The 20,000-nt window shown below is 46.0% G+C and overlaps 1 protein-coding gene across 1 annotated transcript in view; it reads right to left on the bottom strand.

The window, feature by feature from the left end:
- The window catches only part of LOC310859486 (uncharacterized protein), a 73,337-nt gene that overhangs the window by 36,354 nt on the left and 16,983 nt on the right, over positions 1-20,000 (bottom strand). The window contains 5 exon segments of the mRNA XM_083766047.1: positions 8,303-8,413; positions 9,479-9,509; positions 9,909-10,015; positions 10,193-10,262; positions 12,480-12,550. Coding sequence (XP_083622173.1) covers positions 8,303-8,413; positions 9,479-9,509; positions 9,909-10,015; positions 10,193-10,262; positions 12,480-12,550 — 390 coding nt within the window.

The following is a 20,000-nucleotide window of genomic DNA, read 5'->3' as shown; positions in this document are numbered from 1 at the left end:
CTCCCCCTGTTCTGGGATGGCTTGATGGATGCTGGGAAACGTAGTTTATATAGGCAGAGGATGACGTATAGGTGGCTGAAAAGAAAAGCGTGTCTCTCTCCGCATGCATGATGTGTTTGTTATCTTTTTGTTTGTCTGTAAATAATAACAATAATAAAAATAATAAGTATTATTATTATTATTATTATCATGGTGGTCGTGCGTGCCTCACTACCTCCTCTGGTCGCCCTCCTGGTCGGGGCGTGGCTTGCGGCGGGGCGCGGGAACGTAGGCGGTGGCGTTGGCGCGGTTGGGGAGGAACTGGTTGAAGGGAACAAAGTTCCGGGCCTCGGCGCTGGCCGTCCGTCGGGCCAGCATGTCGTCCCGCCGCACGTCCGGCCTCTTGTTGGGCCCGTCCGCCTCCGAGTCACTGCCTCGCCCTGTGGAGCCACACGGGGACAGAATGGTTACGCCACTGCTCCTCAAACTGTTACAGAATGGTTACACCACTGCTCCTCAAACTGTTACAGAATGGTTACGCCACTGCTCCTCAAACTGTTACAGAATGGTTATGCCACTGCTCCTCAAACTGTTACAGAATGGTTATGCCACTGCTCCTCAAACTGTTACAGAATGGTTACGCCACTGCTCCTCAAACTGTTACAGAATGGTTATGCCACTGCTCCTCAAACTGTTACAGAATGGTTATGCCACTGCTCCTCAAACTGTTACAGAATGGTTATGCCACTGCTCCTCAAACTGTTACAGAATGGTTACGCCACTGCTCCTCAAACTGTTACAGAATGGTTATGCCACTGCTCCTCAAACTGTTACAGAATGGTTATGCCACTGCTCCTCAAACTGTTACAGAATGGTTACGCCACTGCTCCTCAAACTGTTACAGAATGGTTATGCCACTGCTCCTCAAACTGTTACAGAATGGTTATGCCACTGCTCCTCAAACTGTTACAGAATGGTTATGCCACTGCTCCTCAAACTGTTACAGAATGGTTATGCCACTGCTCCTCAAACTGTTACAGAATGGTTACGCCACTGCTCCTCAAACTGTTACAGAATGGTTACGCCACTGCTCCTCAAACTGTTACAGAATGGTTACGCCACTGCTCCTCAAACTGTTTGACAGAATGGTTACGCCACTGCTCCTCAAACTGTTACAGAATGGTTACGCCACTGCTCCTCAAACTGTTTGACAGAATGGTTACGCCACTGCTCCTCAAACTGTTACAGAATGGTTACGCCACTGCTCCTCAAACTGTTTTCCTGACAATTAAACCCATTCTGACCTGAGATCAGATTCATATGAGGTTTCCACTGGACACACACTGGTCTGATGAACCCATTCTGACCTGAGATCAGATTCAAACGAGGTTTCCACTGGACACACACACTGGTCTGATTAAACCCATTCTGACCTGAGATCAGATTAAGCGATACGAGCTTGTAGATCTGCTATTTTTAAATAGCTAAAGCATAACATGATGCCAACACCAAAATGGGTTCCCGTTCAGAATGGGTCAAACCCATTTAGACCTGAGACGATTCTACAAATGTCTTCTAAATCCTGACAGTTTTCTGAAAAACCCTATGTTTCTATGTCAGTGGTTCTCAAACATTTTCATGTTAAGGACCACCAACCCCCATCTGAAAATATGTTGTTCCAGCAGGGTTCCAGCTCGTAGCGTGGCACTTGGTGCCGTGCTACGAGAAAAATCTAATATTTTCCAAAATAGCAGATGTATACAAGCTTGCAGTGAGCAACGTTGCATCGTTGCAATGATGCACTTTTAGACAGTGGTAGGTACTAGGTATATAGTAACTAGGTACCTAATTAAGTAACGGACGCAGAATTGATTTAAAAAATGGTACTGTTTGTTTTTTAAAAGGTGCAAGGCCTTGAACTCGTTTACATTTCGGACCCTCCCTGTAATCTTATAGGTCAGCAGACAAACTTTTACTCAAGGCCCCCGACTCCCCAACGGGACAAGGCTTGCAACGGAAGGCAATAAATAGAACATTCACTGCAAGGGCTCCACTTTTGTGGAATAAACTTCCATTGGAAATCAGACAGGCTACCTCAGTCCTCATTGTGCTCTTTTAAAACTCCTTTATTTTATTTTTAAAGGTTTTATGACATTCATTTTCATTTCTTTTTCTTTTTCTTTTTTCGTTTAGGTTTTATGACCTCAATTACACCCAAAAAACCTGAACTTTGAACATTCAGTGGATTTTCTGTGGTCTGAAGTTTTCTTTGGGGTTTTTTGGGCCTTTTGAGCTACAATGAAAACAGGCAACACAGTGAAACAGTGACATCTGCTGGCAAATCCCATTGACATATATGGGATTTGCAGTAAGTGATGTCACTTACTGCCGGCAAATCAGAGCACCTGTTTGAGCCAGAAAACCCCAGATCACAGAAAATCTACTGAATGTTAAAAGTTCATGTTTTGAGATTAGAAAACCTAAAAAAAAACAAGAACAATTCCAAAACCTTTTTTTTAATGTCACAATCCCTTTAATAACGAGAGACATGCATGGCCAATGCATTTCCGCCCGGGGGTCCCCAGCCTATAGCATTGAGAACCCCTGGTCTAAATCTCTTCTACTCCATTTTTGACCTAGATTGGAGAAATCCAAGCTTTATTTCAAGCACAACTACATTGTAAATGAGGGCCTGCGCTGCACCTAAATTGTACCTCTGCGATTTTTAAATGAAGGTAATTATGACGATGTAGCTAAATAAAATGTGCTTTTCACATTTCTGTTCACAATGAAACGCATTTAACACTGCAACCATTACATTTATACCAAACATTATACACTATGCTTATGTCCATATACAGGGACTCACCAGTGCCAAAGTCTTTATGAAGTCAAAAGACACATGTAATTTCAAATGTTTTACGGTTCAAACTAAACTGCCAATTTACTTTGAGGATAAATACTTGTCTGTTTTTGTCCACTGCAGTCCACCCATGATGACACTACTACAGGGCCAAAGACAGAGGGCTCCAATGAAGACATGGATCAATTGAAAGTGATTGGGAACTAATTGAGAGACAACAGGCAGCGTCGTCTCCCTGGGGGGCAGCAGGGTATGTATGTATGTTGGGATAACATGGATATATTCCTGCTTCACTAAACACAGTCACAGCTGCATCCCAGCAGCACTGCTGCTGTCAACATGAACCCCACAAACAGGATGTCAGATTCTCTTTCCTGCACGCACGCACTCACGCACGCACGCACGCACGCACGCACCCATGCACGCACGCACGCACACACACACACACACACACACACACACACACACACACACACACACACACACACACACACACACACACACACACGCGCATAGCTGGATGTTGACCTCACTAAAACTTTTGCAGGTTTAAATCCCTGAGGATTGCCACTGAGACAGACAGCTGCAGCATTTGACACACACACACACACACACACACACACACACACACACACACACACACACACACACACACACACACACACAGACAGACATACAGGCAGACTGACAGGCAGACTGACAGACAGACAGACAGACAGACAGACAGACAGACAGACAGACAGACAGACAGACAGACAGACAGACAGACAGACAGACAGACAGACAGACAGACAGACAGACAGACAGAGACATGCAGACACATGCAGTGACAGTTAGCAGCTGTCGTCCCCCTGCCTGCCAGCCAGTCTAACATAGCACACCAAGGTTACAGTAAGAAGCTAAATGTCCAGCTAACATGCTACAGCAATAATACATTAACATGTATTTGTCTGGACTAGGAACCCTGCTATATTTTGTTTTGCCTTTTGTTTGCAAAGAGATTTGTTTGGAAATAGTAGCTTGTAGATCTGAAAATAGCCGACACATATACTGTAGGTTCCAAGTGCTTATGTGGCCTATTATAGTCTTTTTCTTTTGGACTTGTGTTTTCATAGACTGCTTATTTCTCTCTCCACAGAAAGTGGCAACACTGCTTTAGAGGTCGCACTGACCCTGGAGGAGAGAGAGAGAGAGAGCTTGTTCTGTTCTACTTCCACAATATAATACCTCTGCTCTCCACTGCAACAATGACGGTTCAATAACTTGCTCAAGGGCACCTAGGCTGTAGCAGGCGAAGGAGGGTAACATGCACCTTGGCCACCCCAGGGACATTGGGCCTTCTGTCTAAAGGACCAAATATGCAGTTTCTTTTGTTCTTCATTTAGAGCAGACGGTTTAAGATTAATTTACACTCCGTTCTGTGAGGATGATGCGGCTGCCTGCCAACAACAGATCTAACAGATCTGGCGTGGCGCTTGTATATCTGTTCTTGGAGGGGAGGCATGCAACATCGTAAGAATTATAGGTTTATAGGAGGTTGAAATGGAGACGGTGTCCGTCAGGGAGGCAAATTACGAGGGTATGTGACCTGAACCTACAGCAGCTATAGGCTCCATGTGGGCCCTGAGGTGGAGGTCTTCTCCAGTCATGACAAGGTCATGGCAGGCCACGATCAGTCAATGTCAGGAGCAGGTTTTTGTTTTTCTCCGAGCATGGTTGCACTTTGGAAACAAAGATGCAGAGCATTCAAACGACCACAGATCCAAGGCATGGCTAGTCTGTGGACGTAGAAGGCTCAAGGCTGCATGTGGTATGTATTTTCTTTTTTTAATACATTTTTATCCCACGATTTTTGTAACCCAGTTTTCTTTTTCACCCAGTGCCAATTATCTAATGTAATCCTGGGCGCTACACTTCCTCTGCAAACCTGGGGGGACAGCGGACTGACCTCATGCCTCCTTCTATGCATGAGGAGTCCAAGCTGCTTCTTTTCACCTGACAGAGGGGAATTTCCCCGGCCAGACGTAGCGCGTGGAAGGGACACGTTATTCCGACCAGTTCCTTTCCCCTCCATCAGGCGCCCCGGCTGGCCAGGGGGAGGTAGTTTTAGAGACCAGGATTACGGCATGTTTTTGTGAGGGTATCTACCCTAGGGGACACGGGGAGAACATGCAAACTCCACACAGAAAGGCCCTATCGCCAACCCCCGCCTCGGGTATGGGCACTGATGACGCGGAGGAGGGAACACGCCACCAGTGGTATGTATTTAATATGCAGTCTCACCAAGAGGTATAGAGCGTCACAGTCCCTCCCCCTTTCAGAACGACGAGTGGCCCAGGAAATGAAATGCAATGCATTTCTCCCATAGGATTTTCTTTAAGTATTTATTTAAAGACGGTTACGCCGCGGACAAAGCCAACTCGGATCGTGACAAATCATGACAATGAACACAATATTTTGGGCCGATCAAATCATTAGAAAGAAGAAAATAAAGGCAGGAGACAACACTATTTGTTTTGTTTTTCTTCTTATAAATTATTTGATCGGCCCAAAACATTGTGTTCATTGTCATGATTTGTCACGATCCTAGTTGGCTTTGTCCGCGGCGTAACCGTCTTTAAATAAATACTTAAAGAAAATCCTATGGTCAGAATGCATTGCATTTCATTTCCTGGGCCACTCGTCGTTCTGAAAGGGGGAGGGACTGCGACACTCACTATTGAGAGCGAGAGTTAACATCTACATGCTCACAATATGTCGATGTAGATTGCCTAGTTGAACTATTCAAAAATGTGTTTTGAAATAGTAAAGAAAAGGCAAAGTAGTTTAGGGATAAGGGGTTTAGCATGGAGCCCACATAGACTCTGAGTCTAATGTATTCTGTAAACTTCCAGTTCAGGCCTTTGTCACTATTCGCCAATAGAAGTCTATGTAGAGCCGTTGGACTGGCCCCATGAAGTGAACGGAGTTGTTGTAACTCTGTCTTACTCTATATTTTGCGTGTCTTAAGTACCAGGTCTTATTCCCTAACTTGAGTAAACTAAAGACCTGGAGGCGTGATCAATGCTCTTTGGCCACTCAGAATAGCCAAATGGCATTGATCACGCCTCCAGGTCTTTAGTTTACTCAAGTTAGGGAATAAGACCTGGTACTTAAGACACGCAAAATACAGCCCATTCTCTGCTCCCCAGGACCACACTTTGAGAACCACTGGTCTAATGAATGGTCTGGCTACTGCCAGACTATAGAACAAAGCAGAGAAACTCACCGTCACCGTTTCCTCGGCTGACCACGTCGGGGGAGGGGCTGTGCTGAGAGCGCGAACCAAATGAGTCCAGGCTGCAGAACCCAAGACAATTACAATATAGCAGAATGTGATTCACATACAGTAACAGTACGGTGCAAACTGCTGCAGCGCTGATTCATCTGCTCTCCTCTTTCAAATGTTTTCTATTTGAGCAGATTACATGACAGTGGTAAAAAATATAGGCCTACCACAGTATACATGATACAGTATTAGTATACTGTACCTGCAACAAACAAATGTCATACACATGTGACACGAGAAATACTACACATAATACATCAAAAGAAAATAATAATACAAATAGTACAAAACACTGTGATGTATTATCACGTGGAGAATAAAGAAAATACAATCTGAATCGAATTATTAATGAATTGCATTTTTATAGTTTTTTTAGTTTTCCATTTTCCTAGTGCTCAAAGCGCTTTAATGCAAGCTTGCCTGCATGTGTGTCCTGCGACTGTGTGTGTGTGTGTGTGTGTGTGTGTGCGTGTGTGTGTGTGTGTGTGTGTGTGTGTGTGTGTGTGTGTGTGTGTGTGTGTGTGTGTACCTGTCCAGGGAGTTGTCCCGAGTGTGTCTCGGTGGAGAGAGAGACTCGCTCCTCTCTGAATCCCAGCAGTCGTAGCCGCTGTCTCTCACACTGCGTTTCTGTGAGCTGTCCCCTGAGTCATCACACTCCTACACACGCACACACACACGTGCACACACACACACACACACACACACACACACACACACACACACACACACACACACACACACACACACACACACGGCCAATGTGGTTCCATTTATTTTGTATAATGGCTACTCTCAGAGTTACAGGCATCAAAGTGTCCTAACTACCAATCACTTTGGTATTTAGTAGTACACCCAGGGGTCCTAAATACCCCCCTGGGTACACCTCCTCAATGACCCCTGGGACCCCCCACCCACTGGACCCCACTTTGAGAACCACTGGATCTGGAAAACATCTGCGCAAAATGCATGCGTATGCTCCTAAATGACTAACGACGACTGAGAGAGACACTAGAGCCACACGGTATCCAGCGTGAGACCGCACACGCGTGAAATTGCAAATGTAAAACAATAATGAAATATTAGCAACAACAAACAACGGCAGTCCAAACAATTGAAAGGTGAACCCCGCAGACGGCCGGGGCTAAAGCCGATATCCTATTTTCCGTCTCCGCTTTCTCAGGAGACAGTGGGAGCCTTCTTGTTTTGAAAGCAGAGCCCTGTTTTTGTCCTCTGCTGCGTGGTGCTGCACCCCCCCCCCCCCCCGCCCCAACAAAGACAGGAAGCTCCAATCCTAACCCAAATGCCACCCCGCCACCGTCGCCACGTGGCTCTCTCTCTGTCGTTCTATCTATATCTTGCCTCTCTGTTTCTCTCAGTCTGTGTATCTCCTTCTCTCTCTGTCAGGACCGAGTCATACTTCAACGAAAATAACCCATTCTGACCGGGCACCCATTTTGGTGTTGGCATCATGTTATGCTTTAGCTATTGAAAAATAGCAGATCTACAAGCTCATATCGCGCCACCGAGTGGCGCGATACGAGCTTGTAGGTCTGCTATTTTTGAAAAATCAAAGAACGACTGACATTTTTTAAATCTGATCTCAGGTCAGAATGGGATAACCGATACAAACACAGGGTCCTTCTGTGTGGAGTATGCATGTTCTCCCCCGTGTCCCCTACGGTAGGTACCCTCACATGTTCTCCCCCGTGTCCCCTACGGTAGGTACCCTCACAAAAAACATGCAGTAATCATCCTGGTCTCTAAACTGTCTGCCCCGGCCTGGCCTGATGAGAGGGGGAAGGAAACTGGTCGGAAATAACGTGTTCCTTCCACGCGCTACGTCCAACCGGGGAAACTCCCCCCCTGTCAGGGGAAAAGAAGCGGCTTGGACAGAAGAAGCATGAGGTCAGTCCGTTGCTCTCCCCAGCTTGGTGGAGGGAGTGTATAGAGCACAGGTTTACGTTACATTAAATGAAAAAATGGGTTACAAAAATCGTGGGATAAATATTATGGATTTTAAAAACATAGGTTCATTCGAAGTACAAATCAGCCTGCACTCTCTCTCTCTCTCTCTCTCTCTCTCCCCCCCCCCCCTCTCTCTCTCTCCCACTCTCTCTCTCTCTCCCTCTCACCGTTCTCATCTGGGCGAGTAGGCCTTCGAACTCCTTGAGGTTGAGCGTGGGTCCGCTGTAGGAGACGCAGCCACAGGCTGCCTTCCCCAGCCAGTACAGCGTGTTCAGCACCTGAGACGGACAGACGGACGCACGGAGAGGACGGACAGACAGACAGAGTGGCAGGTCACAACACATGTATGCTGACATCGAACGAAGAGAGACGGAAACCTGAACATAGAACACATGCACATGTAAGCAACGTGCTACAGTATGTACATTAAGGAAGGAGAAAAACAACAACAACACACAAACTTTTTATTTAGCAGAATGTGGAACTAAAAATGTCATAAAATATAAGCCTAACTTGTATTACTCTTATTATTATTTTCTTTCCTAAATACAGTATTTTAGAAGCCAATTATTCTATAGTCGTCTGAATAATCTAATATTTGAATAATCGTTAATAGGACAAAAATCAATATAATACCAAACCCTGCCCATAGTAACTATACATTTTAGACTAGGATACATTTATTTATGTATTTATTACTTACAGGAGGTAATTAAAAATCTAATATTAACTATAGGATAGGTCACATATTCGAAAAGAAAAATTAATATAGTAATCAAATTAAAATTTGGTCCCTTTTACACGTCCTTTTACAGCAGCACCCTCCCAACCCAGCATGCCTCCTCTGTTTGTTTAGACGCTCAGCTAAGCTGGATGCACCGTGTCGGATTCAAACCCTTAAGGCCTATTCATAGTTTGGATTTTCGGTGGTGAGGTGACCACCGCTCCGGTGGTGAGGTGACCACCGCTCCGGTGGTGAGGTGACCACCGCTCCGGTGGTGAGGTGACCACCGCTCCGGTGGTGAGGTGACCACCACCGCTCCGGTGGTGAGGTGACCACCACCGCTCCGGTGGTGAGATGACCACCGAAGCGGTGGTTTGGATGTCGCCAATGTTGTGTTTGGATGAGCGGTGGTGAGTAAAAACAGAGAGAAGGGCTGGGGGGAGCGGTGGTTAATTGCTCTTCACAGCGGCTCAGTGACGTCATGTTGTAGTTGCGGTGGTCACCTCACCACCGAAAATCCAGACTATGAAAGAGCCTTTAGACTTTACTTTACTTTGAACATAAAAACGACTCCATATACACACAAAGGGGGAGGGGGATTTAAGAAGGACCAACTTACATTCTTTAGTTTTCTGTTGCAGTCTGAGTCCCTGGAGAGGAGAGGAGAGGAGAGGAGAGGAGAGGAGAGGGGAGGGGAGGGGAGGGGAGAGGAGAGGAGAGGAGAGGAGAGGAGAGGAGAGGAGAGGAGAGGAGAGGAGAGGAGAGGAGAGGAGAGGAGAGGAGAGGAGAGGAGAGGAGAGGAGAGGAGAGGAGAGGAGAGGAGAGGAGAGGAGAGGAGAGGAGAGGAGAGGAGAGGGACTGTTACTGTCATGTGAACTCTTGTAAAGATGGACATACTTTCAAGCTCAATGCACAGGAACAATACACGCACACGCGCACGCACACACGCGCACACACACACACACACACACACACACACACACACACACACACACACACACACACACACACACACACACACACACACACACACACACACACACACTTACGTGAGGTTGGCTCGTATGGAGGTATCCTGCAGGTCTCCTGGATCAAACAGCTGTGAGCCTTTCAGCCCCAGTTCCTCACAGCCACGCAGAAACACTGTCAGGTTGTCCTACACGCACGCACGCAGACACACACACACACACACACACACACACACACACACACACACACACACACACACACACACACACACACACACACACACACACACACACACATTAATTACACATTTACACATTATTCTACTAATTTATCCATTCATCATTGTGGGGTGCTGGTGTCTCACCAGTCCAGCGATGGGAGTGGGTAGTCTGTTGATCTTTTTAACCAGTCCTGGTTTGATGGCACTCAGCAGCCTGCAGTAAACAGTTAGACAGACATTAGACCTTGAAGAACCTTGAAGAACCTTCACGTTGTAGATCAGGGGTTGCCAAACCTTTTAGCTCGAGACCCAAAAGACAATTAATGTCTCACCGGGACCCAACCTAATGAAAATAGCAGATCTACAAGCTCACAACGTGTCGGCGTGTCGCAAAACACCTTGGGATATTTAGTCGAGACCCATAAAAAAACATTGTTTGGGAAACAGTGTTATAGTTTAGCAGGTCGATTTTGAAGGTGCGGTTTACCAGGTCGTGATACATAAATTGGCCTCGCTCTGCGCACATTCGTATTATGAAAGGCATATCGGCCCGTGTTGAACGCACTCGGCCCGTGTTGAACGCACACACATTTGGCATACCGCGTCCCTGAATATTTTAGCATTGTGGGAGTGTCCATATGTTAATTATTCTCGCTTTGCGCAATTTGCTATTAAGCCCCTTGACCTAAAGACACTCAGCGCATAACGATTAGACGTGGGTCTGACCACCTCATAAACGCAAAAAGCACTGTTTGATTTGACACTTGAGCGGCTCTGGGAGGCTGGTAGAGTGTTGCCATGTCTGTTTATTATAAGCGGCTTATTTTTCTGTAAAGTTGCTTTGTGTGGTTGCTTTTCTTGTTTCTAAAGTGGTTATTTGGGCTTTTCTCCTAATGTTGTTTAAACCAGTGATCGTCACACAGCACATTCCCATGTCAAGGATCCCCAGATGAATGCATTTGCCCAACTAAGGACAGCTAATCCAAAAATTAAATAAAAAGATTACTTTTGAAAATAGCAGATCTATACCAGCTCACAATGCATCACATTCATTCATTAAAACTATGAACTCTGACTGCAGGGGGATATATAATGATCATTATAACAATGTGCAAGAACATATTTAAAAAGAAGGAAGAACTTTATATTTGTGGACAATCAAAATATGTTTTTTTATTTTAATGTGGTGTCATTCAAATTAATCTGGATATGGCAGACTCACTATTTAGAAAATAAAAACATGGCACTTCATTTAAAATAGGTTACAGACCCCTGTTATATGCGCTTATTTTTATAGACCTATTTACTTGTTTATATGAGACATGGCAGTTTTGCGTCTTTTTTTTTTTAAATATTGAGATTAGAAACGGCCATAATTCTTTCATTTCTCAACCTTAAAAATAAATAAAAACATCTCCATAATCCGTGGGAAATGTGCTTTCATATGCTGTATCACACCCGATTCAAGTCTTCTTCAATAAAATGCTACGAGCGAACTCAGCGAAGACCATACCATCGGGGCCACAGCATTACGCAGCACGCATTCAACTCATCCCTTCGTCGTGACTTGAATGAAATAAAATATAATAAACGTTATTTTACTGGTGTTTTTCAATAGAAACAAATAAAGAGCGTGTGTAGGCTACTGTGTGCAAGTGCAACAGTGCATATACATGCATGCACTAGGCTATATTTCTTCCGTGTCGGGATGGTGATTGAGCTCTTCAAGTTCACAGCCCGTTTTTTGTCTTTCATAAAAAAACGTTGATATTAGCCTATAAACACTCATGGTTCTCTCATTTCTCAACCGTTTTATTAAATGTAAAAATCTCCATATTCCTTAGGAATCTTGCTTTCATTCGCTGTATGGTACATGGTTCTATCGTTATCGAATTAATTAATTACGCATGGATTGCCAATATGCTGCTATCTACTCGCAATTCCATTCCGATCTGAAAGGTGGGTCTGTTCTTTTGAGGCATAAAGGTGACAGCATGCAGTGCAATAGGAATAATTAACCCAAATGTGACAAAGGCATGTCATGTCTTCTATGGTGCCAGCCTGAAGAAATGTCATACCACGATCCCAAAGTGCGCATTCCGTATGTGACATCAGCTGACTGGTAAAGAGAATAGTACGGACATGTTGATTGGGTACGTCTCAAACACGCCTTAAACACACCCATGACTAATTCAAGGCCGTTTTGCGCACTCCGCGGGGTGTCAAAAGCGCTTCTTAACATGGCCAAAATTGCAATATGACATACTACACGCCCCCAGATCATAATACTGTAATTAGATTAGTAATATAGAAGTAAGTAAAATAGAAGTCCTAAATCGACCCCTAGATGTACAGAGTATATAGGATGATAACGTTTCTCTTCTTTCTGAACTGAATTTGGACACAGAAAGAAGTGAGATGGCAGACTTACTCGCACAGCAGGATGCCGTTCTCCAGACCGCCGCGGAAGTCCTTGTCTCCAAAGCTGCGTCCCGTGACTGCCTGGTGGGAGAACAGCAAAGGAACATGTCTTACAAATGTGGCACTACTATAGGATAATAGAATACAGAAGTCTCAATAGTAACGGTATACCGTATAATACCATGTACTGTAACTAGGGGACAAAAGGCAGAGAAGAAGGACTAGTGGGTCAAGGGTAGGAAGAAGGACGTCAGCCATGTGGAACACGTGAACAACAAGGTGCAGTCAGATGGTCCCCAAGGTTCTGAGGAGGACAGGTCAGCCACAGTGACCAACCATACTCTGTCTGTCTGTGTGTATATATATATATATATATATATATATATATACACACACACATACAGTATATATATATATATGTGTGCAGGCCAAAGAGAACTTCCCCAGGGAAAGGAAGGGACCGCACACTCCAGAGACTCAGGACAAGATTATTTATGCTTCATTTTTATTGCACGACACGTTTCTCTGTTTGGCTTTGTCAGGTGCTTGCATACATGTATATATATATATATATATATATATATATATAGAGAGAGAGAGAGAGAGAGAGAGCGAGAGAGAGAGCACTTCTAGGCCTGTTAGAAGTGCGTGTACAAAGTTGTAATTGTTCAGAGAAGAGTGTTTGTTCGTTCTCTTCCCAGCAGCAGAGTGACTGTTGGCTGGCCAGACTGCATTGCTTCCAGGGGGAACCAATTAGGAGTGACGCCGTGGCACTGGCACACACTGAGCTGGCCGTGGCCTCATTACAATCCCACACGCACTCCCCTCATTTAGACGCACACACATAATGTGGAAGCTTACACGGTCAACAACATTAGCAGACTCCGTCTGCTCGGCCTTCTAAACTGTACGTGAACTCATTCTATAGAGCCCCTGCAATCAAGGCTCAAAGATAGATATCCAACATGGGCAAAAGTTCCTGTTAAGCCTGATCGCCATGCGCGCCGAAAATGGACGATATAGTACAAGCTCACAACGTGTTGTAGATGGGCTATTTTTGTGCGTGCGATGGAATTAAGCCTAACCCCACTCCGGGGTCGACACACAGTTTTTAGCCTACATAGCGCTGTTTATTCCTGTATCTGTATGGACACAAGCGAATGGATAGAGAGCTCGCCTGGGTGGGAAGCAGAAGGTCCCTGGTTCACTTAATCTAATTGCTCCCCCCCCTCCCCCCCCCCCCCCCCCCCCCCCCACCGGTCCTATGTGGGCAGCACTCAGGTGGCCTGGGTGAAGCTGGAAATGTAATTTCCCCTGCAGGACGGAATGGTTTAATTATATAATAGTTTGACTAGACTTTCTGAGTGTCTGATGTAGCTCTTTTACAGCAATACCAGTGGCATGTCAGTGGCATCTCCTGAACTAACAGAGGCGTATAGGAGTGCACACCAATAGTGGGGAGGCGCCTACCACGGGAGACAAAGCTTGAAAAAGAAGGACAGGTCACACAACTCTTTTAATAAGATGACCAACGTTTTGGCACAACACGCCTTCTTCGGGGCATGACAGGGATGGTAGAACTGCACATTTATAGAGACCGGGACAAAGGTGCACTCGGCAGGGAGTGTGCCTCTAATCGGGCCAACATAACAGCCGAAGTGGGTAATTAGTTGCTGGCAAATATATTGTGAAATTATTTCTACAGCACACTTTCCCCATCCAGACCGGCGGTGACTAAACTCTAGAGCTACTGTACTGTAAGCTGTACTGTACAGCCTTTTATCTAATTAAACGATGACGTTTCTGGATGGATTATACATCGACCAGTTAACAGTCAACTAGATTAGGAGCCTTAACTGCAAAATGCCCATTTGTAGATCAGCAAGAAGAATACCCACATGGCCACTTAATACATTATTACAATGACCTTCAGTGAAGCCATATGGTTTAGATTTCATTCCCTGATACTGTAGATACTAATAGTTAGTCGTTCATAATTAATAACAGGTGTGACAAGTTGACATGGGAACCAGAATTAGATTACAGCGTTCCCGTTGAAACGATGGGTCGCACTGCAGACCTTTTCCCTATTTGTTGATGACATGCATGTATTATTGTGTTAACTTAATATTCTATGTCCTGTTGAAGTCCCCGGGACTGTTTTGTGTTGTACTCTTGTGTTATTCGCATTGTTTTTCTAATAAGTATTCAATCAATCAATTGTAGCCCCAGCCATGATGGAAGTCAGTCAGTCAGTCAGTCAGTCAGTCAGTCAGTCAGTCAGTCAGTCAGTCAGTCCGTCGGTCCGTCGGTCGGTCGGTCAGTCGGTCCGTCAGTCCGTCAGTCCGTCAGTCCGTCAGTCCGTCAGTCACATTGAAGTAGAAACTGGACACTCCAGCTATGCATGGGGAAAGGACCAATCACAGAGCAGAAAGAAGAAAGAGACTGAGAAGTAAACGGTCATCACATAAATGCTGACGCAGACGCACCGCCCAACCAACGCTGACGCACAGACCCACCACAGCACACAGAGCTCAGAGCACGCACGCACGCACGCACACACGCACGCACGCACGCACGCACAGGGGGTGTTGTGTAAGCGCCAGTCAGAAGTGAGAGCTTTGACTGACACCCTTTAAAAGGTCTAATCCAGATTAACGCAGATCACAGGCTGCACACGCCCTGTGGAAACTGTTCACGCTGAGTTCGTGCACAAACATCACACACACACACACACACACACACACGCACACGCACACGCACACGCACACACACAAACAAGTGTCTCCACAGATGTCCACGGCACTGGTGCCGAGGTCAAACCATGACCCCTCCCACTTGACCACCAACCGTGGAAGTCCTACCTATCCTATTCTGCTGTATATACCTTAAGAAACTGATCTGAAGTCTGATCTGAAGTCCTACCTATCCTATTCTGCTGTATATACCTTAAGAAACTGATCTGATTCTAGTGCAAATATCACCACTGAGGGGAGAGTTATGGAACCGTGTCAATCCCATTACATCACCATCACAACACAACACACTGATGCAACTGGTGGCCACACATCACTTAACCCTGGAAGGCATAAGCCAAGAGCCAGACAGAACTATTGAGCTCCGTCATTATTTCACCTGTTTGATGTCATCGGTTTTATAGCAATTATTATGCAGTCGATGTGTCCCGATTTATACCCACTGTTAACCTGGCATCCCTGTTCTGGGCATGCATGTCATTAAACGTGGATTCTGTGTTTAAAAACATTGCCAATGGGCCTGGGCCATGGCTCAGTGGTCCAGTGGCCAATGGGCCTGGGCCATGGCTCAGTGGTCCAGTGTGCCGCGGGCTCGACTCCCGATCCCGACAGCCTTTACTGCATTAAAAATAAAAGCCACAAAAAAAAGAAAAACATTTAAAAACATTGCCAATTAATCTACAAGCTCACAACGCACGAGGGAGTGGTTAAATGTCCTGTGTATGTATTGTTTATCTCTAAAAAGTCTGTTGTTTATTAGTTTTTTGCTATTGTTCACCCAAATCAAAACTCTTAACATATCGGTCATATGTATAGCATAGTAGTAAATATGTATAGTTTATATGTATAGTGTATGTATAGTTTCATTATATAGATATTCCACTGTTACTTTCTTAGCTTACGCATGTTTCATGATAAATGCTTTTATGTGATGTATTCCCATGCTTTTGTTCTTGCTTAAATGTAAGTCGCTCTGGATTAAGAGCGTCTGCTAAATGCCTAAATTGTAAATTGTAAATTGTATCGGTCAAAACATGGATAATCCACGGTGGTGCAGTTATCTCCTAAATCTGGATCAGCATCGTACGCAACGATCTGGCATCAGTTCAATCTGGTTTGTACCCAGGCAGGCTCAGTAACCCGTGTCCACAGGAAATGCACCCTCTCTAATCCTCCACAAGGACCCAACTCAACGTGGGTTGAGTTTGGGGCCAGGGGCGTGCACACATAGACATCAAAGGGGGCTTCAGCCCCTGACCGTTAACCCGTCTGCAAAACAACTGCCCTCTCCTCCAGAGTCCAGACCATGAATGCAGCATTTACTACATGGTGAAAGAAATGCAAATGCCCTCCTCTCCTTTCCATGCCATACCCGAGAATTGCTTTTTTCTGAACTCTCCTGATCTTGAACGCAGCATTTTGCATTGAAAGAATTAGTTGTCATCGCCACATCTCCAGTAGCCTATGAGTGCAAGGTCACGCCCGGAAAATAGCTGATCTACAAGCTCAATGTGCTGCGACGTGTTGAGAGCTTGTAGATCGGTTATTTTCTTCCAATACAGTCAAGACATTCTCCATATATGGCCAGTACAGAGTTCATTCCATATGTTGATCTGAACCCCCATGCCAAAGCGCCAGCACTCGCCCAGCAGTCTGTCGTCACCCAGGCGGATGTGTGCACACGACCTCAGGGCGTCTTACTGGTTGATAATATAGTAACTAGTGACAGTTAGTAGCTTGGTGTGGTTGCCCAAACCACTTAAACCCCTGTAGTGTTAGAGCAGAGGTTCTAAACGTTTTTGTCTGGGGGAGTCGGGGACCCCCTGGACATGCTTTGGCCATGTCTCGACTGCCCTTCTGGAGTTACAACTGTACTTAGACCACTTTTCCATGGTGTAAGTCTACAAGCTCACAATGCGTCGCATTGTGAACTCTTCCCCCCAGAATATCCATGAGGGGCGAGCTCCAAAAGTGGTATTTGGCATGTCGTTTTTCAACACGGCATACCGTTTTGAAATGGTTTATACCACTTTTAAAACGGTATACTGTTTTCAAAACATTACCACTTTTAAAACGATATTCCATTTTTGGAACGGCATACCACTCCCGGGAACAGCACACATACCGGTTGGGAAAGGCACATTACCGCTTAAAAAAACTCCCACTCTTGGAGCTCGCCCTCCCTCAGAAATATACGTCCAGGGTTCAGGAGTGGCGAAAGCTCTGGGAAAACAGCCCATTGTTTCTTCCTTACGTAAGAGTTGGACAGATGTTTCCTATCTCCATCACCCTCTTTTCATCATCCTACTGTTTTCTCACACGTGCACGCACGCACACAAAAGACACGCTCGCGCACACACGGAGCGCCCATACTGGCACGGCCAGTGTTTCTCAGGCCCCTGAAACATTTACAGCACAGTCATGCATAATTTACTGTCCTCAGACACTGCTGCAGGACGGATGCAGAGCAGGACCATTGTGTGTGTGTGTGTGTGTGTGTGTGTGTGTGTGTGTGTGTGTGTGTGTGTGTGTGTGTGTGTGTGTGTGTGTGTGTGTGTGTGTGTGTGTGACAGAAATGAAATAGAGGGAGAAACTACGTACGGTGAAAGGGCAAAGGGACAGCTGATTAGTGGACGTACGCACACACACACACACACACACACACACACACACACACACACACACACACACACACACACACACACACACATGCACGCACGCATCAATTCCTGCAGCTTTTGTAAAGTTCACTGTGGGATAAATGGAACAGTGTCAGGCCTTTGTGGCGGCTGTGCGAGGACAAGAGGAATGTGTGTGCGCGCGCGTGCTTAAATATCCCTACTTGTGTCTGCTCGTGCACGCATGCATGCATGCACGATCGAGAGAATGTACGTGTTAAAGTGAGCATTCATGTGTGTTGCATTATGAAAAAAGAGGGGGGGGGAGAAAAGCGGAGCCAAATGCCTTGAGGGTATTTCAGCGCCAGCCGCCTGTAACCGGACCCTCCCCCACCCCCCACCCCCCCCCCCCCGACATGGACCGATCCGCTCTGTCTGGATGAATGGCAGCGGCAGATACCATTAAGCCCTGAGGTGGTCGGGTGGGGGTGGGGGGGCCGGCAGAGAGGGAGAGAGAGAGAGGGAGAAGTAGGCCAGCTAATAGTGTACCAGGAGGACCCTTCCTTTCATGTAGAGTAGATGGAAAGAAGGAAAGGAGTGAAAGGCTTGGAGGGGGGCCGGGCCGGGGGGGTGGGGGTGGGGGGGTGGGGTTGTAAAGCGTGGCGGTAACACTGCCAGGGGTGAGGGGCACGCTTACGCTTCCCACCGAGACCACCCACCGTGCTATAATACCTATAGTACCTAGTTCTCCAAGTGGGCTAGTCCGGAGACCCCCGGGGGTCCTTGAGGAGGGGGTTATCCAAGGAGTCCCCCATCATGCAGCTAAATGGGTTCAGAGAGCGTCAAAGTTTAACCACTTTAAAGGTCTGGAGTTCTTTTTTTAAGGATTGACCTCAATTGCACCCAAAAAAAAACCCTGAACTTTTAACATTCAGTGGATTTTCTGTTGGTCTGAGTGGTTTTCTGAATAATTAGGCTCCAACCTCCAGCCTGTGGACACTAGTGATGTCACAGTGATGTCACTTAGGAAAATATGTGACGTGTCCGTGTAGGATCTTAACCTGTGCCATAAATCGGGGGTCAAAAGCAGGACGTTTGACCTTTCACCTTTCACCTTAGCCCTGGCTGAAACTGACTGCTGCACTTATAGGTATAAAGGAAGTAATTCCAAGAACTTTTCAACTAGATTGTGTTGGGTGTAATGTTTGGCTGCATGGGGACATAACAGCTTTCATTCACTCTTCCAACATGGACAGTGTGTCATGGTCATGGTCATAGAGTAATAAAAGGATAGAGACCGTCCGAATCGGAGTGTTCATTTCGATGGAAGTTGCTCAGTGGCGTTTTGAAGCACCCGGAAGACTGCCGGAAGTACACAATTATACCTCAATGGCTCGAGTGAGCGGCAGTTAAGCCCAGGACCTCAAAGCCCGGACCTCAAATGTCATACATGACGTCATGAACGTCCGTCCACCTCCATGAAAGTGCTGCAGCTCCTCTCTTCGCCAGTAGGTAGTGGCAGCTTCAACGTTGGTTGGATAGCCTTACTGGGGGCGTGGGTCATGGTCCTCTCTTCCAGCTGGCATGCTGCTGGCATGCTCTGAAAGCACGCCATGCACGAAACAGTTGACCTCAGGCATTTTGTGCCTTTTGTGCATTTGCTCCTCTGTGTTTGGGCCTCTAATGACATCAAGGCGGTTTGATTTCCTCAAGAGAACATATTAGTAGTGTGACCGAGCATTTTAAGACGGTGGGTGGTGACTGGTGAGAAATCTGCTTTAATTGCATGATACAACAGTTGTTCTCAAACGTTTTCGTGTCAAGGACCCCCAAATTGATATTTTGGCCATGGACCCTTCATTTGAAAATGTGTTGTGGGCTTGTGGCACCTAGGCTGTCGCGGGTATGACGGCCTTTGTCGCGTGTCACTCCCCATTTCTCTCCCCCTTTCCTGTCTGTCTACTGTTCACTTGATCAATAAAGGCATAACCCCCCCCCCCCCCCCCCCCCCCCACCTCCCCCAAAAAAATATTTTAAAATGTTTTGTGGTTGGGACCCCCAGAAGAGAAGATTTGTGTTAAAAGTTTTCAAAAATAGCAGTACTGTACAAGCTTGCAGCTGTCAGCTATTCTTTTGAATAGCAGATGGGGACCCCCT

The sequence above is a fragment of the Protomyctophum parallelum genome (genome assembly GCF_964188405.1).
Source record: "Protomyctophum parallelum genome assembly, chromosome: 5".
NCBI classification, from domain to species: domain Eukaryota; kingdom Metazoa; phylum Chordata; class Actinopteri; order Myctophiformes; family Myctophidae; genus Protomyctophum; species Protomyctophum parallelum.
Note: the sequence above shows the minus strand (reverse complement) of the source record. Positions and strands in the feature narration are given on the sequence as shown.